Source organism: Taudactylus pleione, unplaced genomic scaffold (genome assembly GCF_031769625.1).
Source record: "Taudactylus pleione unplaced genomic scaffold, aTauple2 ptg000442l, whole genome shotgun sequence".
Taxonomy (NCBI): domain Eukaryota; kingdom Metazoa; phylum Chordata; class Amphibia; order Anura; family Myobatrachidae; genus Taudactylus; species Taudactylus pleione.
Genome location: NW_028284844.1, coordinates 1510965 through 1535542, shown reverse-complemented (window position 1 = coordinate 1535542; position 24578 = coordinate 1510965). Strand labels below are relative to the sequence as shown.

At 43.0% G+C, this 24578-nt stretch overlaps 1 protein-coding gene across 1 annotated transcript in view; it reads left to right on the top strand.

The window, feature by feature from the left end:
• Positions 1-21281, top strand: part of ALG6 (ALG6 alpha-1,3-glucosyltransferase) — a 30367-nt gene extending 9086 nt beyond the window's left edge. The window contains exons 4-14 of the mRNA XM_088447844.1: positions 1415-1503; positions 2579-2661; positions 3133-3197; positions 4558-4743; positions 6419-6554; positions 9517-9602; positions 10094-10178; positions 11103-11173; positions 13431-13499; positions 13581-13779; positions 19452-21281. Of these exons, the coding sequence (XP_088303970.1) occupies positions 1415-1503; positions 2579-2661; positions 3133-3197; positions 4558-4743; positions 6419-6554; positions 9517-9602; positions 10094-10178; positions 11103-11173; positions 13431-13499; positions 13581-13779; positions 19452-19649 (1267 nt within the window). The 3' untranslated portion in view covers positions 19650-21281. The remainder of the gene's footprint in view (positions 1-1414; positions 1504-2578; positions 2662-3132; positions 3198-4557; positions 4744-6418; positions 6555-9516; positions 9603-10093; positions 10179-11102; positions 11174-13430; positions 13500-13580; positions 13780-19451) is intronic.
• Positions 21282-24578: the final 3297 nt, after the last annotated feature.

Genomic DNA, 24578 nt, shown 5'->3' with positions numbered 1-24578 from the left:
GTACAGAAGTGGAGGTGTTGCCCATAGCAACCAATCTGATTCTAGCTATTCTCGAAGGTGCTAGAGAAATAAGTAGAATTTGATTGGTTGCTATGGGCAACATCTCCACTTCTATAAACTCGCACTTTAGTAAATATACGCCTAGGAGTGGAGAGGTTGCTATAGCAATCATTCAGCTTCTAGATAGCATTTATCAAGCACATTTTATACAATGATGGGTATAAGCTGGTTGGTTGCTTATAGGCAACTTCACCACTGGTCCATTCTTTATAAGGTTTGATGCATCTCTTGCATAACTTGCATTTGAACTTGCGCTAACCAGCCGTAGATTGGACCCCTCTTGCTATGGAGTAACGGTGTATTCTCAATGGGTATCGACAAAAATGTACAAACTGGGGCTGGCAGAACATGGCAAGTCCAGTAAGTGCGTCAGAATGGCGCCATACCTCTGGCGCAGGTAGCTCTCGAAGTTCTGTTTCACCTGCAGGGTTGGCGCTAAGGTTACAAAGAAATATACAGCGATGTGGGGGTAATTACCCAGGTGCCACAAAAAAATATAAATAATAGATAAGCGCAGATCGGTATAGAACAAAAACATATTTAATGTGTCAGTTTGATACATAATAAATGATGCTATAACGGATGGCTCAAAATGATCAGCTGATGGCTATAAAATATAACTCTCTGCATAGGAGCAATCCATCATTATTGTCCCCCAAAGAGTTCTTAGATGTATTAGAGTCACAGAGACGGCTCTAGAGCGCCCCTGTGAGGTGGGTGACAGCGCAAGGTATAGGGGGCAGCGTACGCTCCCAGCCCATGCCCTTTCTGCGCAGTGGCGTTTGCATAAAAAAAGGTTTCTCGTTTTTGGGAAACCGGTAACCTGGCATTGTGGTGTTTACGTTCGTGTTTGCAAGGCAGCTTTCAGATTACTTTTATCAAGGAAGGTAACTCACCTCCGTGGTACACTAATGAGGGGTACACACTGGAACGGCTGATCGTCCGTCCGACCTAACGTTTTGGTAAGGGTTAGGCACAAATAACATTGTGCATACACACTTACCAATCGGCTGCACGATTTACCTGGCCAGGAGAACCAGATGTGATGTAATTAGCGCTGGTTCCTGTGTCCAGCATATGTGTCGTTCGTTTGATCACGTGTACACACAAGCAGACGTGGACGATATATCTGCACAATATATTGCATCTAGCGCGGCCGAAACGATATATCTGTGAAAGACGTTGTTCACAGATATATTGTGTGTACACAGCTGTACCAACAATATATCATTCAGTGCGTACCCAGCGTCGGAGCTTTGGAGTAAGCCCCTGTCTAACGCTGCATACTGTGAACTGCTGGAGACCTGGGTGAGAGTATAGCTGAACATTATACATTTTGCATTCTCTATTGCAGCGCTCACATGATCAATCCAGACTGGGTGGCACTGTTTTCCTCCAGGGGATATGAGAGCCTCCATCACAAGCTCTTCATGCGTGCGACCGGTAGGTGCCTTTGTAGAGCGCTGTCTAATGACTTTCCCCCGAAACTTTTCAACAGTTCAGAATAGATAAATGTTACAGTTTGTGTTCTTACACCAGCGAAGGAGGTTCCAGCTCATCCTCACAGAACACATTAACATTTAATTGATAATCAATTTAAGTTGGACCTTGTGATAGAGCTATTTGTTCAGAACCGACATGATATAAAGTACAATTTGTGCAATTCCACGAATTATCCCCCATGAACAAATTTCCGAAGCAGCTTTAAGACCCGTGTGTGAAATGTGGGAGGGGATATGCAAATGTGACAGTTTTGCATTGCAATGTTCGGAATCGTGCTACTTAGCACAGCAGTGTTCCCTTTCCAGTTTCCCAAAAATAATTTGTTGGGGTCCGCTCAACAAAATGTCCTTTGTGAAATAAACACTTGGAGATAAATAATTTCCGCTGTTTCGCTGAAAGGTACCATTATATCATCCGTTCCGCTGCAGTAGTGCCCCCTGGTGTTCAGTTTATCGTGGAAAAATGTAAAGTGCATTTGTCACCTACAAACAGTGGGGGCTGCCATGCTATGGGGTAAACTAGTATCTATTTATTCTGTAATCACAATCTGCTCATAGGGTTCATTAGGAACGAGAGGGATCACTGAGGTATGAGGCACAAAGCTCCTCATTGACTAGCGAATTGACAGGCTGCATTTTTTTATGACGATTGGTTAAGTAGGAACACTTCAACCCAACAATAGCTTCTCAGACAAGGGAGTACACTTGATTTATTGTGAAGGAATTGTCCTATCCGTCATGGTTTTATGAATAACCTGACAGGTCTCCCTGCTGCAGCCTGTTAGCTGAGTACTCCGGGTAATTACTTCAGATGAAATATAGTTTTTGGCCTAAATGAGCTCTTTTGTAACCCCCAAGGTGACTCTTGGAGAATTAAATCGCATCTTATAAGTTGTACGTCCGTTTTGAACAGAGCGATACTTTTCCATTAAATCCTGTCGTCACTATGAGATGTGCGATGAATAGTTATGTTGATACGATAACAATAATAATGGATATGTGTCTGTGTCTTGTAGTATTAGTTGCCGATTTGATAGTATACATCCCAGCAGTTATCCTGTACTGTTCCGGTCTGCAAGATACAGCTTCCAAAAGGAAAGTAAGTGGCAAGCAGGAATATGCAACCCGTGTGCCTTCCGCAGTATATACAAACTGCTGCTGTACTATATAGTCGTTGTATGATACATTATACTTTCATGTTACAGTGTTCATTCTAGCACCCTGCACCTAACGCAACTTGTGTAGTTCTGCTTTCCTGCCTGGGGTGTCGCTCTCTGCTCTGGTGCTTCTAGCACACTCGGCTAATGCAACAAACTGCTGAGATACAGACCAGTGTGTGCTAGAAGCACCAGAGCAGAGAGCGACAACCCAGACAGGAAAGGGGAACCGCACGGGTTGTGACAAGTGCACGGTGCTAGAATGAGCACTGTGTTTAGATTCTATGTGAAGTGCACTCTGGTAGAGCAATGCCCTATTACACGGTAATAACTCACCTATAGGTTCCCACCAGAATCCGTGATTCCAAAAAATTGTCATTTTTCTTTTCTGATTTTAATTTAATAATTTTTAGGCGCTGGCCCTCTTCTGCATTCTGCTGTATCCCGGTCTTATCCTCATAGACTACGGGCATTTCCAGTATCCTTTATCACTTTGAGTTTATTGCGAATGATTTACTTATGTACATGTGCCAGGTGTGATTTTATTTTACTAATGTGCATGGGATATATACATATACATTGTATATAGAGCTGAGTTACACACGTCTTTCCTTTTCACCTAGGGCTGATATTTGTATTTTTTAAACTGTCCAATGCTCCGATTGGCTGAAGGTTGGTTCTTGTCCAACTAAAGTTGACCATACATTGGGCCAATTCCCCGATGCCTGGGCAGGGTGATCGGCAAATTTCAACTTGGACGATCTTAATTAGCCAATTCTGACCCGAAAATGATCAGAATTGATTTCAGTGATTTTAAAAAAAAAAAATTTTTTGACAATCATCGGAGTCCGCGGATCGGCATTGGGGATTCGCCCTGCTAGATTTATGGCCTCCATTATGCCAACCCCTGGATATCCCCCATTACTAGGGGGAGGAACAGGGGGGGGGGGGCTTTGATTGTAAGCCATGTTAATAATTCACACAACTGCATGAGAAGGTATAGTAAAAAATAACCATTAAAATGATAACGGCCCATCACCGTTTTTCACCATATTATTAAATATAAACATTTTCTTTTCTGTTGATCTGCGGGGGTGTAAATGGGGCAGATTTACATCTGCAATGATTTTAATGGCAATACCAGCCTGGTTTTACACTTTAAATTAATGACACTTTAAATCTGCAGCCGAGATTGTCGGAATCACACAGTTTATGAAAAGTCCGACCCTATATAACTACAGAGGCAAGAGGCCGGCGTCAGAAAGCCACTTGTGATTGGCTGGTGGCAAAGGGACGCATCGGGGAATCTCGGTTGTGTCTAGTGTTTTTCTTTTTCCTTTCTTAGGTTCATCGTGTTGTAAAAATTCCAAGCACAACCTTTTATATCAAATTCCGCCGACGTAACGTGAAATGCTGTGGCCTAACAGTTTTATCTCCTCTCCTTTGATATATTAAGGTATTATAAAGAGGACAGCATAGAGTAGTCTTAGACGGCTTGTGGCTCTCGTGTTATGGGACTGCAAGTCCCAGAATGACCTGCCAGCCTCTGCTGAGACCTCTAGTTGTACAACAGGCTTCCGATCTCGGATATACAGTGTTCTGCATTGCTGGGTCTGTATCTTGAGTGATGCTATAAACAGACACTGCCCGTGACCATAAATTACAGAGCCTTATGTAGCCACTGTTTGTTGTACAGTACTTGTATGTTTTTGATCACTCGTACAATGTTCGCATTCACCATGACAGAGAAATCACTGTAATAACCCTTGCAGGCATTTGTTTTTCCCAACAACAAGAATTCAGTACACAGAACAGTATTACACTTAACAGAGGCACACATACAATTCTGTGAGTCTCGGCTTCGCCCTGTGGGGAATCGTGGCGCTCTCGCGTGGCTGGGATGCCTTGGGGTCAATGGCGTTTTGCTTTGCACTTAATTACAAACAAATGGAGCTTTACCACTCGCTACCGTTCTTCTGCTATCTCCTGGGAAAGTGCATCAAGAAGGGAATCACTGGCTGGGGGTAAGTAACCTTAGAATTGAGGTTTTGCTTCCATATCTGGTAATATCACATGGTCACAGTATTTGCATTAACATTAGTGTACCTGAAAGTGTTTTTTCCATCTTCTCATCACTAAAGGATGTTTTACTTACTTTTGTCCCCCCCCCCGTTAATGCACTTTTCCCTGAATTATGTAACAATAAGGTTCATAGTGCAAGTGTACATGTGATGTAACCTATACCAACCAATCACATTGGCTGTTATAACTCCTGCAAACGGTGGCGGCAGCCATTTTGTAGTGACCAGTTTTCAGCCTGGAAACTCAGAGAACCAATGATCTCACTGATTCATGATAGATCTGGTAAGAATCGTGGGTGTCCCATTTCATCGGCAACTGTCCAATCCTCATACGATGGTAACGGCAATTAGAGATGAGTGAATCTGTGGTAAATTTCGCACCATTAAAGGTTTTTGTTTTTTTACAGAGGTGCGGCCTTCCAGGGACACTGTCTTGTGTCTCTCGTTGTATTCTATTTGTAGAGCCACATTTCACAGACTTAACGGTCTACGAATAGAGCGACAATCCATTTATTCTCCTGTGCGGTGTGGTTAGGGTAGAACTGGGAATGCTAAGAGGTGTATATATACTGAAGGGTTTTTAGAAGCATGATGTTGCCCACGACAACCAATCGGATTCTACTTAACATTTATTTAGCACATTCTAGAAGATAATAGCTAGAATCTGATTGGTTGCTAGTAAATCTACCCTTCAGAGCCAAATTTCAAAAATAAGCACAATTGTGCTGCCAAATTTGAGGTAAATATTGTTCACAGCAGTTTTTAAAATTCTACGGACACGGGGGCGATTCAGACCCGGACACAACACAGCGATCGCACGCTGTGGCTGACTGTCGCTCGTCTGTGTATGCGTCAATATGCGCATGCGCGAGCCAGTCTTTGCGATCGGGAAGCTATCGCCCGGAGTACACAGACGACCCACTACTTTGAGTGTCAGAATGCGCCGTTTGTGTGTGGTGATGGGGGAAGGTGCTTGTAAACGGGGGAGCGGTGCTGCGGACGCAGGCGTGTCTAAGCGTCAAAATGGCGTTAACGGTGTGCATGATTAAAGTGTAGCTTCACTGTACACGTCACCTGGCTCTTTTCTTATCTTTTTTTTTTTTTTTTTTACTGCAGCACTCGCAGTGCTTGCAGTAGGGTATGCCTCCGATGGTTCTCGATGGTACCGATGGTTTAATATACTACCTGGAGATGACGTCTGCTGCGAAGGTAAAGGGGGCGGCATTAGACCAGCTTGCTTTGCCGCCGCCGCATGCTAAAGACATTGAGGGCGTCCTTAAGTCAGGCCGTGCGAACGCGGAATTTGCATATCCGCCCCCTGACGGCTGCGAGAGAGCGCAGATGAGCGAGCGGGTCTGAATGAGCTCCACGTTACCATATCGCCATTGTACCAGATTCTCAAATACAACCAGTTCTTACTCCATTGTTTTTGTTTTTTTTCGGCCACTTTATAAATGCCCCTAAAGCTGCTGCCTGCTACCCATCCGTTTAACCCCAACACCGTGACACGAGTGGTCACTGGAACTCTCACAAACAGAAGTTTTTTTTAAATGACGAAATGTTTTTGTTTTTTTCTCCCTGTGACTTATCTCAGCCAGTCCGTGTTCTGTTTCCACAGGTTCCTTCTCCTCCTGAAGATCGCAGTGACTGTAATCGCCGCCTTCGTCCTTTGTTGGATCCCTTTCCTGACAGACATTGAGCAAATCTTTCAAGTCCTCAGAAGACTTTTCCCTGTGGGCCGCGGCCTCTTTGAGGTCTGTGAAGGGGTCTCTGTTGTTCTTCACATGCACTAGAATCACTCGCCAGTGACCTTTAGGGAGTTTGTGCCGAGCTCCAGGACTCACTTACACACACGCACCGGGACTAGTAACCAGAGCCGGCTTATTGGACAGCTCTCGCTCTGCCAGTCTTCGGTTTAGACTTGTGCCAGGAGGTTGTACAATATTGTATTATTAAAACCGCGCTTCGCTCAGACCCTTTTTCCCCTGTAATAGATTCCATAGTAAGTGCATGTGCCAGAGCAGCCTCATAAACGTACGACGCGTTGTGCGCTCTCATTCCTTAGCCCTGTAATGGCCCTACGCTAATTGTTTGCCTTTTAAAGCCATCATTATTTTTTATAGAAATCATTCTGCTGCTTTAATGCTGTAATTATTTTCCAGAAAAATTGATTTGCAATTTAATTATTTCTCTCTCCCCTCAGTATTGGCTGCAAATCCGCTTTCTCTTGCGGTAATGTTCTAGGGAGAGCTTGGTCTGAGCAGGCACGGCGTAAACAGCGGGCAGATCGCTTTAAGTCTACTCCTGTACCCCAGACTACAATCTGCACGCACAGATGTGTCCTCACTAGCTGATTGTCTGTACGCCATATAGCGCAAGACGCCCAGCCTCCTAAAGGAGTAGTGCGTACAGTATCTTCTTTTTTTTAATTTTTTTTTTTAATTTAATTTTGCGTCTTAGTCTCGACACAGCGAAAAGTTACTCTGTGTGCCAGAAACGCTGGGCTGCGGCTTTAACGGCCAAAGGAATTGGTTTTACACATGTACAAAGTGACAGATGAATAGTGACGTGCGGTGAGGTCAATAGCTGGGGAGGCACACATGTATATAGACACAGGGTTTATATCAAATCTCTGTAGCAGGACATGGAGTACGATAGGGGGTATGCAGTTGGGAAGCAGGCGGACCTAATTCCGACGGCCGGCTTCCCGACTGCTTAATCCCGGCGAGAGTTAAATGACAGGCGTCTAAATCTAGACTCCTGTCATTTTACCGACGCCGGGTGACCGGCGTCCGGGATACCGATCAAAGGGGTGCCGAGCGTGGATAGCAGTGCGCAGGGGGGGTTAGGTTTAGGGTTCCCGGGGGAGGGGGGGGTTAGGCACCCCCCCGGGAGGTTAGTGTTAGGCTAGGAGGAGAGGGAGGGTTGGGTTAGGCATCCCCCGGGAGGTTATTGTTAGGCTAGGGGAAGGGGGGTTAGGCATCCCCGGGGGAGGGGGGGACTTAGGGTTAAGCACACCCCCGGGGGGGACTTAGGTTTAGGCGGCGGGGAATTAGGATTAGGGTTAGGCACCCCTAAGGAGGGTTAGGGGTGGGAATTAGGTTAGTGAATACTACCTTAGGGACGATCAGGATTTTGGCCCATGTCGGGATTCCAAGTCCGGCGGTAAATCATACCACACCCTGATAGGGGAGGCTCTGCCTCCCTGACTGCACGTCTCTACAGATGAAGCACAACGGAACCTGACGTGGAGAAAAGCCGCGGCCGCTTGCTTCGGAGCCCTTATTATACAGATTCAGAATCGGTTGTACAGATGTCGCACACCGACTTGATCAGTGTAAGCTGGCGTTGTAGTTCTGTCACTCCCAGTTGCTTTATTTATGAGAGAGACGCTCTGGACCTAAAGCCAAATCAGCCGGCTCTGTTTTACACATAGACGTCTGGTACCGGTGCCTGTATCATTATAGTAGTATAATCTCCAAACAAAAAAAACGGAGCTCAAGGGGCACCATAAGCAATGCCAAAAAGAAGCGTATTCACATAATCATCAACGTTTCAGGACATACCACAACAACGTACATACAACTGACTGTGTACACTTACCCCCCGCTAAATACCTTCCATGACTGGTAAATCAGCCCCTACCGTCTTCCTCCGAGCGACGGGTACACGGGCGCCGTCAAGTGACACGCCTCCGGGTCCCAGGAGCCGGCGTTGCTAGGCAACCCATCGGCTTGCGGTCCACGCTGAAAGCGGTCACCTTGGCCGTGTACAACATCTGGAAGGGGAAACAACTAATAACATATAAGTTACATAAAAACACATATGGACCCAGAAAGAGTATTCTAAAAAATACATACAAGTGTGCAGACACAAAGGCATTACAAAAAAAAAAAATATATATATATATATATATATATATATATATATATAAATATATATTATAATGTATTGAAAATATGAAACTATTTTGTATTGGCGCTGTTGACGGCATGAGAGCAAGTATATTTTTCTGCGCACATTTATATACAATGAGTCTGTATATGGAAATGTTAATTTTCCATGTACGTGCCTTGTGCTGTGTCTACAGCTTGCAGTATATGGGAGCAGAGGACAGTCCCCGTGTTCCCCGCACAGCTGTGAGTCCAGCAGCTGTCTGACGGATGGGTTTCACGGACACGATTGCTGTGGTTACCAATTTAATTCTGAAAGCGATCCTAGCACAACTGTTAGCGTCCTTAGCGTTCTCGATTTATTACTTGTTAACCCGCTAACTGCCGAGGGAGAGACAGGATACCAGTTACGCAGGACTTCACCTCAGACCCGAGCGGTTAAAATGAAGGCGGCCTAAATTGCTGGTGTAAAACCCTTTCTGTAAATGTTCGCAAGTTTGTCACACATCGTAGCTCCTGCACAGTGTACCTGTTATCCACGCAGGGGCAGAAGTATGGGAGACAATGGAGGCGCCTCCTCCATCACCCACAATATATTCACCCCATTTAGGGCTGTAAATGTGGTGGATAGGGAGGCACTAAATGATAACTTGCGTCTGGGAGGAACTTAGGCCACTGTATCCACGCAAGTTTGGGGACGGACGGATGGGCTGACAATTATTTTGTCAAAACAAATATCCATGAGGAATGAATTTTTATTAACTAAAATATAGGGACATATTGAGGCACTGATCACTTGTAGTGTTACTCTGTTTTCTTTTAGGATAAAGTCGCTAATATTTGGTGCAGTCTGAGTGTCCTTTTCAAGATAAAGAGCATTTTATCAGAAGAGATTCAACTACAACTCAGGTAAATTGTTTAGTTTCAAGTTTATTTGACCAGAGTCGGGCTGCATATATCTTGCTAACAGTACGCCAATGTGACTATATGCAGTATTGTCGCACCGCCCGCTGTTTTGATTGTTTTTTTTTCCCGTCCAAAGTGGCGTCCGTTATCATTAGTGTTGTCACTTGTCGCACATAATGCTGAGTGCAAGAGATATGTCAGAAGCAGGCGTGCCCTCAGCAGTCGCATGACTCGGAATAGGAAGCAAAAATGTCTACACGTCCGCCACACTCCAATAAGACTGATCTCTTGTGTTCATTCGCGCGGTTGCTGCCCAGTTGGCATGCTAAAAAAAAACGCCCATATCCGTTTCATTTTTCTAGTTTTAAGTGAAAGTAATTTTTTTTTTTTTTCCATATGCATTTAAATTGTATTTGTGTACGCACGTTTAATACATCAGCAACTGGCTCCCACACCAAGCATTTAATAATATTGATTTATTTTGCTGCACTTAGTTTCGCTTGTACACTGCTCGGAGTTCTACCAACCTGCGCCAGACTGACCGCACAGCCGATTTTCAAAGGGTTTAAACTGGCTTTGGTGAGTGCCAATATATACGTGAAGATTGAGTTTTGTTTGCCCCTCCCCTAACATTTGTGTCAATGTGATTTGGGGTTGTTGCTTGGGGCAATCGCCCTCACACCACAGAACCGGGTAAGCCCATTGTCCAGGACACCCCTAAAGTTACCTGATGATTGAGTCTGCACTGCAGACCTAAAGAGCCAATGGAGAGGAGGTGTGCGGGGCGGGGGATGGGGGGGTCGTCATGTGTGCAGGGAATGTTACACCTCACAAGAGAACGATTAATGTACATTAAATATTATGGTTTGAACTTACTGTCTTTTCAAACAAGCCATTCAATGTTGTATTACAGGCAGATTCTCAGGACTGTGTATAGCGTCAGACAAGTATAGAGCAGGGTTAGGTAGCGCATTGCTCTACGGATGATGTGGCTTATAAGGGGTGTGTATTTTCATAGCATCCGTTTTAGTCACGGTTTGTCTTCCTATTGTATAGAGATGAGCCATGTATAGTGACAAAGTCGAATATAGTATGAGAAATTATATGGGACCCGATGGGGTTTACTTACTAAGCGGCAGCTTGCTAAAGCCGCCATTTTATATTTGGTGCTTAAACACACCGGGAAGCAGAGGCTTTCGCTGCTTAGTAAATAAACCCCATATATATGGTTTGTGTCTGGTAATGATTGTAGTCAATGCACTCTCTGTGGCTCATTTATTGCGTTTAGGTACAAGATTAGCACTGAACCACAGCAACCATTCGGCAATGAGCTTTTATTTGGTCTTGTGCAAGTTGGCCCAACAAAGCAAGTGTCTGATTGGTTACTGCAGTTAGAACATGTTTTGCACCTAGACACAATGTTCACAGATGAGCCTCTTGTGTCTATGGCCTTGTGGCGAGGTAGTACATGCGCTAACCGCGTTGCTTTGTTCTTTTCCCAAGGTGAACTGCGCTTTGTCCTTCTTTTTGTTCTCCTTTCAAGTTCACGAGAAGTCCATTCTTCTGGTCTCCTTGTAAGTAGTTTCTCTCGCTGGGAGTGTGTCCGCATTAGGATTCATGTGTTACATTATTGATTTAGTATACTTACCACGCCGTCCTTTGCCACGAGCCTATTTTGTTTTCAGGGGTTTCAGAAATTGCATTTGGAGGCCGCCGTTATGTGGTCTAAATCTGCCTCATGATAATGCAGCCTATTCATTTGCTGGGAACCAGTGCCTCGTGCCTCCATTGAGGTCTGTGAATTGGTGGGAAGTTAATGTTTCCCACTAATGGGGGGCATCCACTAGACTATTTTATCCCTGTCCAACCTCTTAACGATTTTCCCTTGAAGTTTCCCTTGAAATTTGATCTTCCACTCTGAACAATTTGTAAAAGATTTGTAAAAGATCTAACGATAAACTATGTTGTTTTAATCTGTGATTGAGAGCTTTCAGCTATAGTGGGCAGATAGTGGTTCATCGTTTGATCATTCAGCGTAAACGATGTGTAAGCGATTTGTAAGCAATCAAGTGAAATTGACCTGCATGTTCACTCGATGGAGGAGACGATCAAACGACCAGCGGGAGCGCGCATCCTACATCGTTAGAAACCATTACTGCACGATTTGCAAACGATGTTTGACCGATTATCGAACGATTTTATCATCGTTCAACTTTATCGTCTAGTGGATACCCCCCTTAACGTTATACACTGCAGAGGTTTCGTATTCAAATCCGTAGAATACTGAGAGAGAAGTAATTGTGCTTTTCTAGCAGCCTACTGCTGAGTTTCATTGACTGGTTATCAATGAGATGTGAACGGCCTAATCTCTAGTAATTCCCTAGTAATTGTCTGTAACTGGCTGCAGATTGCCCTGTTTACACAACACTTCATGATCCAGATTACCACAAAGGGGTTAGTAACACCAGCTACTGACACACAAATTACACAGAGAGTAGGAAGTGACACCTAGGGCTCCATTCTGCCGAGGAAATTGGGACGAGGTATCTTAAAAGGGAAAAAAGCTGTTATGTTTTGGTGTTTTCTGTGGTTGTCTAGATTTTGTGGAACTACAAGTGCCAACATTTGTAGCCCACACAGCACCTGATGGCGTGACCGTTTCCAATCGGTACAAAGTGTTCTTCTCTACATTTCCCGCTGCTATTATCTGTGATTGATTCCTTTAGTTCATTAATTGATGTGAAAGGTCTTTAAAAACCTGAATGAATTAAGCCCAGGTAACCGCAATAATAAATGAAGTTGCATTTGCAGGGGGAAGGGGTGATGTCGGAGGGTTTATAGTGAGCCACAGGGGGCTGTTGGTGGTGTAAACCTGTTACTGAGGTGTAAACCTGTTACACGAGGACTATACTGGATATTCGGGTCACTGTTCCTAGGCTGCTTGGTGTGACTGAAACCTTCACAGGTGTCATCACAACCGATGACAAAATTAATTAGAATACATATAATATTTCTGCACAACTCATTACCACATGTTAAGATTGTTGTACTATAAACATTGTACAATTATGACTGGAGTTACTGAAAGGTCTAAGGATCCTGCAGAATTCTATATAATAATGGGTGTTCTTAAATAGTCAACACTAGAAGTAGTAACACGTGGTTGGGTACGGGATGCCAGCGATCAGAATCCAGATGCTGGCATCCCGATAGAGGTAGGTTACGGACACTTGTCGGTCAGTATCCTAGCCCTCTCCCTAACCCTCCATCCCCGCTGCCTAAACCTAACCCCCCCGCACCCCCTAATGCCTAAACCTAACCTCCCATGCCGCATCCTAACCCCAGTACTTACCGTCGGCATTTCGGCGGACGTTATTATGACCGCATCACGTAACAAGTTTCAGGACTTATCTTAAGGGGTTATACACCCTCCCAGTTGGGGATCATTAGAAAGAAGCTTCCGTGGGTGGAGGGAGAAATTCATTGCTGCAAAGAGGGACATATGATTGGTTGAGAGCCTGTACAACCCCTTTGAGGAATCTCGTCTTGTAGACGTAAACCAGCCTATGATGACTAACTCAGAGCCGCCATAATGCGAACGTCATCCCACATGCCCGCTGCAAATGGAAATCTAATGCGCCTATACGCCCTTATTCTAAGTCCTACGCATCAACGCAATGGCCATTTGCACCTATCCCGTGCTAGGTACCTGCACAAGTTGTTAAATATATCGCTAGATGCAGCCACATTCGGTCTGGCGTGACACTCAGAATTGTGCTAAGTGATACAGACCGCGATAGGATGTGACCTAAGGATTGTTTCTAATTACAGGCCAGTCTGTCTACTAATCAATGATCTTCCGATGATGGCGACCTGGTTTCTGCTTACATCCACATTCAGGTACGGGTACAGTTTTGAGCATGAATAGAATGTATTAAATATTCTCCTGAGTACTAAGTGTGCAGTTTCCCCGTCTCCCAGTATGCTGCCGCTCCTACGCAAGGACGGGCTGATAATGGCGTATGTTATTACTACGATGGCATTCCTCCTGGTGACCACGGCTCTCCTGTCTTTCCACGAGAGGACCTCAGAGGATTCCCTAAAGCTGAGACCATTCTGCCTTGCTGTAAGGAGACACCTGTCCTGGTTTAGTATTCCTGAAACTCTGATAAAACTTCTGGTGAGTATTCCTAGATCAGTCTCATTCCCCATATTGTTCCAGCACTCAGTAATAGGCTTAAAGGAAATCTCTCCCATTTACAGATGTGTCCACATACATCTAGCCTTAATACACCACGCAGTGCGACTCGCCTGTGTGAGTGAGCCTCTGCTAACGTCGGACATAATATTTTCATTGAAAATGCATCTTACGTCGCAATGCCATACATTTTGGAAGTACCAGGAGACTGTGCTGAGTAATGTGATATGTGACACCTGTATATCTGTGTGCTCCTGAGTCTGTATATGGGAGACTGCGCTGAGTAATGTGATATGTGACACCTGTATATCTGTGTGCTCCTGAGTCTGTATATGGGAGACTGTGCTGAGTAATGTGATATGTGACACCTGTATATCTGTGTGCTCCTGAGTCTGTATATGGGAGACTGCGCTGAGTAATGTGACACCTGTATATCTGTGTGCTCCTGAGTCTGTATATAGGAGACTGCGCTGAGTAATGTGATATGTGACACCTGTATATCTGTGTGCTCCTGAGTCTGTATATGGAGACTGCGCTGAGTAATGTGATATGTGACACCTGTATATCTGTGTGCTCCTGAGTCTGACTGCGCTGAGTAATGTGATATGTGACACCTGTATATCTGTGTGCTCCTGAGTCTGTATATAGGAGACTGCGCTGAGTAATGTGATATGTGACACCTGTATATCTGTGTGCTCCTGAGTCTGTATATGGGAGACTGCGCTGAGTAATGTGATATGTGACACCTGTATATCTGTGTGCTCCTGAGTCTGTATATAGGAGACTGCGCTGAGTAATGTGATATGTGACACCTGTATATCTGTGTGCTCCTGAGTCTGTATATAGGAGACTGCACTGAGTAATGTGATATGTGACACCTGTATATCTGTGTGCTCCTGAGTCTGTATATGGGAGACTGCGCTGAGTAATGTGATATGTGACACCTGTATATCGGTGTGCTCCTGAGTCTGTATATGGGAGACTGCGCTGAGTAATGTGATATGTGACACCTGTATATCTGTGTGCTCCTGAGTCTGTATATAGGAGACTGTGCTGTGTAATGTGATATGTGACACCTGTATATCTGTGTGCTCCTGAGTCTGTATATGGAGACTGTGCTGTGTAATGTGATATGTGACACCTGTATATCTGTGTGCTCCTGTGTCTGTATATAGGAGACTGTGCTGAGTAATGTGATATGTGACACCTGTATATCTGTGTGCTCCTGAGTCTGTATATGGAGACTGCGCTGAGTAATGTGATATGTGACACCTGTATATCTGTGTGCTCCTGAGTCTGTATATGGGAGACTGCGCTGAGTAATGTGATATGTGATACCTGTATATCTATGTGCTCCTGAGTCTGTATATGGGAGACTGCGCTGAGTAATGTGATATGTGACACCTGTATATCTGTGTGCTCCTGAGTCTGACTGCGCTGAGTAATGTTTTATATGTGACACCTGTATATCTGTGTGCTCCTGTGTCTGTATATGGGAGACTGTGCTGAGTAATGTGATATGTGACACCTGTATATCTGTGTGCTCCTGAGTCTGTATATGGGAGACTGTGCTGAGTAATGTGATATGTGACACCTGTATATCTGTGTGCTCCTGAGTCTGTATATAGGAGACTGCACTGAGTAATGTGATATGTGACACCTGTATATCGGTGTGCTCCTGAGTCTGTATATGGGAGACTGCGCTGAGTAATGTGATATGTGACACCTGTATATCTGTGTGCTCCTGAGTCTGTATATAGGAGACTGTGCTGTGTAATGTGATATGTGACACCTGTATATCTGTGTGCTCCTGAGTCTGTATATGGAGACTGTGCTGTGTAATGTGATATGTGACACCTGTATATCTGTGTGCTCCTGTGTCTGTATATAGGAGACTGTGCTGAGTAATGTGATATGTGACACCTGTATATCTGTGTGCTCCTGAGTCTGTATATGGAGACTGTGCTGTGTAATGTGATATGTGACACCTGTATATCTGTGTGCTCCTGAGTCTGTATATGGGAGACTGCGCTGAGTAATGTGATATGTGATACCTGTATATCTATGTGCCCCTGAGTCTGTATATGGGAGACTGTGCTGAGTAATGTGATATGTGACACCTGTATATCTGTGTGCTCCTGAGTCTGTATATGGGAGACTGCGCTGAGTAATGTGATATGTGACACCTGTATATCTGTGTGCTCCTGAGTCTGTATATGGGAGACTGCGCTGAGTAATGTGATATGTGATACCTGTATATCTGTGTGCTCCTGAGTCTGTATATGGAGACTGCGCTGAGTAATGTGATATGTGACACCTGTATATCTGTGTGCTCCTGAGTCTGTATATGGGAGACTGCGCTGAGTAATGTGACACCTGTATATCTGTGTGCGCCTGAGTCTGTATATGGGAGACTGCGCTGAGTAATGTGACACCTGTATATCTGTGTGCTCCTGAGTCTGTATATAGGAGACTGTGCTGAGTAATGTGATATGTGACACCTGTATATCTGTGTGCTCCTGAGTCTGTATATGGGAGACTGCGCTGAGTAATGTGATATGTGACACCTGTATATCTGTGTGCTCCTGAGTCTGTATATGGGAGACTGCGCTGAGTAATGTGACACCTGTATATCTGTGTGCTCCTGAGTCTGTATATGGGAGACTGCGATGAGTAATGTGATATGTGACACCTGTATATCTGTGTGCTCCTGAGTCTGTATATGTAGACTGCGCTGAGTAATGTGATATGTGACACCTGTATATCTGTGTGCTCCTGAGTCTGACTGCGCTGAGTAATGTGATATGTGACAGCTGTATATCTGTGTGCTCCTGAGTCTGTATATGGGAGACAGTAATGAGTAATGTGATATGTGACACCTGTATATATGTGTGCTCCTGAGTCTGTATATGGGAGACTGTGCTGAGTAATGTGATATGTGACACCTGTATATCTGTGTGCTCCTGAGTCTGTATATGGGAGACTGCGCTGAGTAATGTGATATGTGACACCTGTATATCTGTGTGCTCCTGAGTCTGTATATGGGAGACTGCGCTGAGTAATGTGACACCTGTATATCTGTGTGCTCCTGAGTCTGTATATAGGAGACTGTGCTGAGTAATGTGATATGTGACACCTGTATATCTGTGTGCTCCTGAGTCTGTATATGGGAGACTGCGCTGAGTAATGTGATATGTGACACCTGTATATCTGTGTGCTCCTGAGTCTGTATATGGGAGACTGTGCTGAGTAATGTGATATGTGACACCTGTATATCTGTGTGCTCCTGAGTCTGTATATGAGCCACAACAGAACTTTTAACTAAAAAATAATAAAAAGCTGCGACCGGTACATTGTAGCACTTCGTATACAGATGCAGAGACTCATTCGCACTCAGATATACAAGTGTCGCATATCAAATTAATCCGCAGTGTCTGCTGGCGCCTCCTAGTCGCGTCATATTGTGACTTAAGCTGCACACACACGGGACGATCTGTTCAGCGATCGATATCGCTGAACGATCTCCCTTGAATTTCACGGTGTGTCGGATGAATGATATTGTTCATCCACACACCCAACAATATCACCCACGACCATTCCCTCCTGCAGGCACTGATAGATATTGTCCAGGTTGGCCTGCATGCATAGTCGATTAATGATATCGTTATCGTCCATGCGGAAACGAGCATCGTCGGTCGATCGCTGGTAGCATAAAAATGAACTATTTAATGATGAACGACTTGGTTAATATCGTTCATTTAAATCATACCGTGTGTACGCACCATTAGACGCATTTTCGGTGGAAAAAGACGCGCGAGCAGAGTCCCACGGGACATGGCGTGCGGCGGCAGCAAACCTGAATAAGGACACATCTGTATTTCAAACTAATAGTTTTGGATTCCTTGCACGATGGGGCCCAGTTCCACCCTCATCCCCCTCTATACTTACCCTGTGGCGGGTGGTATTCTCTTGGACTGTCATGTCTCCGTCGCCAGCAGTGGTTGACGCTGGGGGCACCCTTGCCCCGGCTCTCATTGCGCATGTGAAAGACATGACAGCCCTAGTCTGATTATTATAATAGATCTTTTTATACTAAAACTGTCAGGTCCCTTTTATTTCAAGATAATGTTTATTGATTTTATTTTTTATTTTTTTTCATTCACAACCAACACGAACAAAACACATCCGTACCCCAACTTTTATTTCTCAGACTATTTATTCTAGTTGTAAGAAGACGTTTTTGTATTTGGGCAATGAATTTAATGTAGGGAGGAATAAACGATGGTTAAATATAGAAAAACGTTGCCTTGTTCCTGGGCCCCCTGCGGTGAGCGATTTGGTTGGCAACTTGAGGACATAATTACCATGTACATGACTATTTGTTTAGCGCCCAGCGCTCCTGCTACTCTCTCGCATGCTTCGGCCAAAAAGAGCGTCAGTTGCCTCATTATATAGAGGGGGAACTTTAGTTCAAAACTCCTTTTTTTTTTTTTTTTTTAATATATATATATATATATATATATATATATACATACATACTCTGTGCTGCTGTGGGGGACCCTGTGTCTCCCACTATATAACTCTGTCTGTGGCTTCCTGCTGCACCCATTTTACTCCTCACATCATGTCACTGCCCGTCACATGCAGCCCTGTCCTCCCTAACACATCACTCATCTCCTGATATACTCTGTGCTGCTGGGGGACCCTGCTCCTCCCACTATATAACCATCAGTCTGTGGCTTCCTCCTGCCTCCATTCCCCTCCTCACATCATGTCACTGCCCCTGTCACATGTAGTCCTGTCCTCACTGACACATCACTCATCTCCTGATATACTCTGTGCTGCTGGGGACATCACTGCCACATGCAGCGGTGTCCTGATAGGATAGGGAGCATATCATAAAGGTTTTTTTACAACCTAGTTTAATGCATCTTAAAAGCCATAATATATGTGTTGTAGAGATCTCTGCTTCCTCAATAAAACAATGGTTGAAACTTCATTCAAATGTATTACTTGGAAAAATGAGCAAATGTTACACCACCTGTGACCTCTGCCAGCACTGTTTGTTGTCTTGGAGCTTAGTGGTGGAATCTCGCTTTACCTTGGTATATAAACAACATGGCCCTCATTTATGTCCAATTACAATATGCAGCTAAATAGGGTGTTCTGTACGGAACATCTCGGGTCTGTATGGTTTACTGCACACAAATGCCCTTCTGTAATTGGAGAATTGCTGTAGTTGCTTTTCTCTGTATGTAATGTGTATACTGCACATGTATAGCCTATTGGATTATTAGATATCAATTGCTCTACATTTCGCTTGTACTGTAAAACCTCCCAGCGGTGTCTAAGATCGAGTGATCTTGCAAGAGAAGATGCTTCGGTAAATCATCTTGGCCCCTGAAATGCTTCTTGGATGATGTGTGAAATGCCTGGAGGTCATTGGAGAACACACATGAGACGGCTAAATCTGCCTCTTGAGTGCTATATATTTAAATCAAAAGTATGTGTGATGTGTAAATGCTTTGGATTTAACCCTTTCAGGACAGGTGTTTTGTTGGTGCAAGATAATTAGTTGTTTGCTCAACGGGGATTTTCCTCCCGACCAATTCGGCCTCTAGAACTTGATCTATTCTTGGTTTGTATCTTCACAGTTCTTCATGTCCATGTTGGTGATGGTCGCTTTGACCATCGGGAGCTGTATCTTACGCCCACCCCCCAGGCTTCCTGACCTGTTCCCGATGCTGATCTCCTGCATCTCCTGTGCCCACTTTTTGGGATTTTTCACCTACTTTAACATTGTTCATCTTTGGGATGGCGAGAAAGGAAGAAGCAAAAAGAAAGTATCTTGAGCCAATGTTTTTGCTTCCATACTTTTTTTTTTGTCTGTATATACAGTATTTTATGGAGACCAATAAATCTATTTTGTAATAACGGATGGCTGTTTCAAGTGAAATGTGTGTTTTTGTTTTGTTTTTTCTTTATGTGCCATTTGGAATTTATGGGAAAAAAAAAAAGAGTAAAAAGTCAATAAATGTCTTTAAAAAAAAAATTATTGTTTTTATTGTGCTCTTCTACGGAAAGGATTTTTAGAAAGCCTGAACCTCGGCAATGGTGACCTGATTCTGCCTGCCGGAGACACAAAGATGCACATTTTTACTTTTACGCTGGTCAGTGTGTAGGCTGTAGGTGTCCGCATGAACCTGTGTCTTCAGAGATGGCTATGAAGCTTCTGAAGCTTTGTCGGAGCAGTGTGAAAATAATACCGGCCCGTAAAACAGACTTGTTGAGAGGTGTTATACAGCTTTTGAACATTGCAGGGGGTTTCTTCTACTCAACAGAAATTTGACCCTGCTTTGTAGACAGGTGTTGCACTTAATTAATTGAAACATTTGTTTTGTTTACTTTGCCATAAACATATTATTTTTACATTACAAAAAGATATGAACAAATAAATTCACACCATAAAAGCAGGGGTACTTATTGTAATTTACAAATTGTTTAAACCACATGCAGCTTTTCTGTTCAATATTTAGCAGAAGTGTAAATGTCTATTATATTAAATAATTGGATACATTAGGTTATATCTGTTTTTTTCCCCCCCAATTTAGAGAGGGAATTTTATATGTTTAGGGGGATATGAGGGTTGTTGTAACTCTTTCCGTTATATGTACAATCTGCTTGTTCCAATAATTCAAAGATAATTTAACATGTGCATGAATTTACATTCAGTACGCATCACAAATAATTATATGGTAGCCAAAGTTTTTAAACATTTAATATTTAAAAAAAAAAAAAATTCCAAGGCAGTTTTATGTTCTAACTTATGACATGTACATTGGACAATTAGTCTTTAATAAAATATTTACACATCTTTAAAAAAAAATACGATTCTAATGTCTATGCCCCGTATTATTATCTAGACCTGACAAGATAGTGTATTTATAATGATACTAATAAGATTGTCACACTTGCAAAGAGAGGAGTCCTTACAAATAGACATTTCTTTATGTTCTACAATTTATTTTAAATGGAATAATTAACTGAAAAACAAAAAAGCAGACTTAAGCTGTCACACCTGTAAATAAGCATATTTCACTATTTTTCTCTTTGTGTAGTTTTTTTCTTATATAAGACAATTTGATACAGTCCATGTGCGGTTATGTATTTATTTATAATGTATTTCTCTGAATTAACAATGGGATTTGCAGTCAGTGTGCAGTTAAATCTGATGGGCTGTATTTATATCTAACAACTATGAATATCCTCGTATTGGTAATAGTAAAAACATCTTTCAGGCAAAAGTCACATAAATGATGGGCCCTGATGCACTGTAGCCAACTTATGAGTTAGTTTGTTAATTTTTATTTTTTTATTTTTAGAAATTGACTTTTTAAATATTGCATAAACAGTGTCACTTTGCTATTGGTTCTGTTTTTTTGTGGCGCTTAAATTCTGACATTTGCTTTTATGTTGTGTTTGAAAATATTTACTAGTGCAAAAATAAATGGTTTAAATTAATTTTAAAGTGTTTTGTGAATAAATGTCCAAGGCTTCACACCCTTTCTCTGACTCTTTACATTATATATGAGGTAATGTACCCCTTTAATATAAATTATAAAAATACCTGAGCCCCTTGGGAGTTCTGTGGCACTATTATTTATTTATTTTTTTCTTCATTAGCTTGTTATTAAAGTTTGATCTCAAAATAAGGATGGGCCATACAGAAATTGGAGAAGAGGAGGGGCTACGAAGAAACATGGAGGCACATTACAATGTACAACGAAGTACAGGCATACACATTAGTAATACAAAGTTGAGAGAGACAGGTCTCTCCTACAAATATATATCGAGAAAATAAGAGATCCAAGAAAAGAAGAGTAACAAAAATTAAGAAAATAACTTTGAAATACCAATTATGGTATTTTGATGGCTATTTAGTAGCAGGGTGATTCAATGAGGTTAAATGAAGGAGCAATGTGTGAATGTCAGTGGAATTAGCCTTACGTGCGTCATCCCCATCCATAATGTTATGGCAATATAAATTTTAATACTGAGCAGGATAATCTAAGGGGACAGGTAATATCTAACATTTACAGTTGGGAGTATGCTATCACTGATATAACACTATCTTATCAATGAATGAATATATATAATATATATATATACACACACACACACACACATTACACAGAGCCGTAACTAGACTTTTTGGTGCCCTGTGCCAGAAAGAGCATTGGCGCCCCCCTCATTTTTTAAAGGGACATAATGCACCCAAAAAAGGGCCATGGCTTCATGGGGAAGGGTCAGGGAAGAGATAGGAGAGGCCAGGAGATGCTGGGGATGAAATAAGAGGAAGCTTCAAGCAAGAATGATAATAAACAGAAATTTGACAGGCCCAAATAGCGCCCCCTGACCTGTGGTGCCATGTGCGATGGCACAGTCTGCACTACCCTAGCTACGGCCCTGACGTTACACTACATTACATGGTCAAAGAGTGTGGATACTGCTTTTAAATACACACACCCATTGCTAACAGGTAAGCAAAATTAAACCTATATCCATTCAAAGTCCATAGTCAAATATTAGCAGTAGATTGGGTCGTTCTCAGTGACTTTAAACACGTAGGATGCCACCTTTCCAACAAGTCATTTTGACAAATTTCTGATTTGCTAGAGCTGCCCCAATCATCGTAAGTACTGCTGTTTTGAAGTGGAACAGTCTAGGAGCAGCAACAGCTCAGCTGGAAAGTGAGTTTACTCCAGGGCAGAAACGCTGAGTGCTGAAGAGCGTCAAAATAATCTGTTCCTGGCTTCAACAATTGCTTCTGAGTTCCAAACTACCACTGGAGGATTCTCGATTGGCATTTTCATGGCCGAGCAGCAACCCACAATTCTCAGATCGCCATGGGCCATGCCCAACGTCTGCTGGAGTGGTGTAAAGCATATTCCCATTGGTCTTTGGAGCAATGGAAACGTGTTCTCTGGAGTGGCGAATCATGTCTCACTATCTGGCAGTCAGACGAACTTATCTGGGTTTTGCAGCTGCCGGGAAAATGCTTCACGTCCCGGCCTCTTAGTTCCAGTGAAAGGGATAGTTTAATGGTGCATTATACAATGGCATTCTAAAGAAGTGTGTGCTGAAACTTTGAGGGAATAGTTTGTGTAAGGTCCTTTCTTTTTTTCAGTAGGACCAGTGGCAAACGCAGGATTTTTAGAGGGGGGTTTCCAAATGCTTGATTTTAGAGTGAGTGTGGCCAGTCTATGAATAATTAGCACTTAACCATCTTTAATATGTGTCATACAAAGTGTAATGTGCATCATAATTCCAGCATATCCAAGACCAGCGATCACAGTAAGCCATTAGATGTGGCAGTAGGGCCATCCTGCCTGAGCTAAATGTTTTTATTTCAGATGTGGGCTCCATTCCAGAGCATTGGAGCAAGTCCGGGAGTCTGGGGGAGTAGCAGAAAAACCTAGCACTACCCTGGGCATATATGTACATATTGGTCTTCTTATGCACTGAATAGTGTATTATACTATATTAATAATTTACCCTATTGATGGTCTATAGCATTGCACCCCTAACTGCATGTTTTCCAGATCTCCTAGTTGGTACACAGGTGTATTTAATACTGGCTGACACATATTAAAAGGGGGTGCTATTTATTTCATTTGTGATTCTGAGAAGAACATGCAGTAAAATTCTATTATTTTACAATTTCTATTGTGGTTATGGGCTGGGGAGGGGGTTTTCAAGGCAACCGGAAACCCCCCTGCGTGTGCCTATGAGGACAATGTTTCCGTGCTTAAAGTGAGATCAATCATAAACATGGATTGCCTCACTCGGTGCAGAAGAACTTTACTGTACTGTACAGAGGCCTGATCTCAACCCCATCGAACATATTTGGGATGAATTTGAATGCCTACAGCGATCATCCAGCAAAAAAAGGGGGGATTCCATATTAATGCTTCTGGTTCTGGAATGAGTTGTTCAACAAACACATACTGTGTGCGTGTGATGTTTGTGTGTCCACACGTTTGGCCATGTAGAGTATATCCTTTTATAATAGTGGCACTTGTTTATTATACTTCTATATAGAGATGGGAAGTTACTGGTAGCTGACTCGCAACCAACCACAATAGTCCAATCAAACAGAATAAACATTTAGGATAGCTACCAGTAACTTGAAAAATATAATACCATGGTTTATTATTCCACAAAGAAAAAACAGGAATTATATCAATAAATTGCCAACTTTTTTTTTTCTTCTATAACCGTAAATCATAGTATATTGCCATTAGGTGTAATGTCTGGTGAATTAGAAATGTTGAATATTTCAGATTCCTTGGCGAGTACCATAATTTTATTGCTGGGTTATACCTTTCACCCCAGCAGACTGATCTTTTGCTATTTTGTGTTCGGTCATGCCTGATTTACCATTGTAGCTACTGCAAGGTCAAGAAGTAAATTCGTACTTTCTGATCATGTTGGGATAAAACTATATTTGCTTTGTAATTATAGATTTGGCAGCTGTGCCCACATGGGGACAATCTGTGTTCTATGCTGCGGGCACATTCTAGGCCGGGCTGCCAAATGCCAAAGGGAAACCCTAGACCAGGGACATGATGTGACAACACAGAGCTTCAGGAAGTGCAGCTCTCACTGAAATTAGTTGTGTGTCAAAGTGACCCCTTTCCCTAAACATTTATTGGCTGGTAGTCTGGTCATGGCCAATGCATCTTTAGTTTGAAGGTCCACTGTCCTGTATAGTTCCCCCC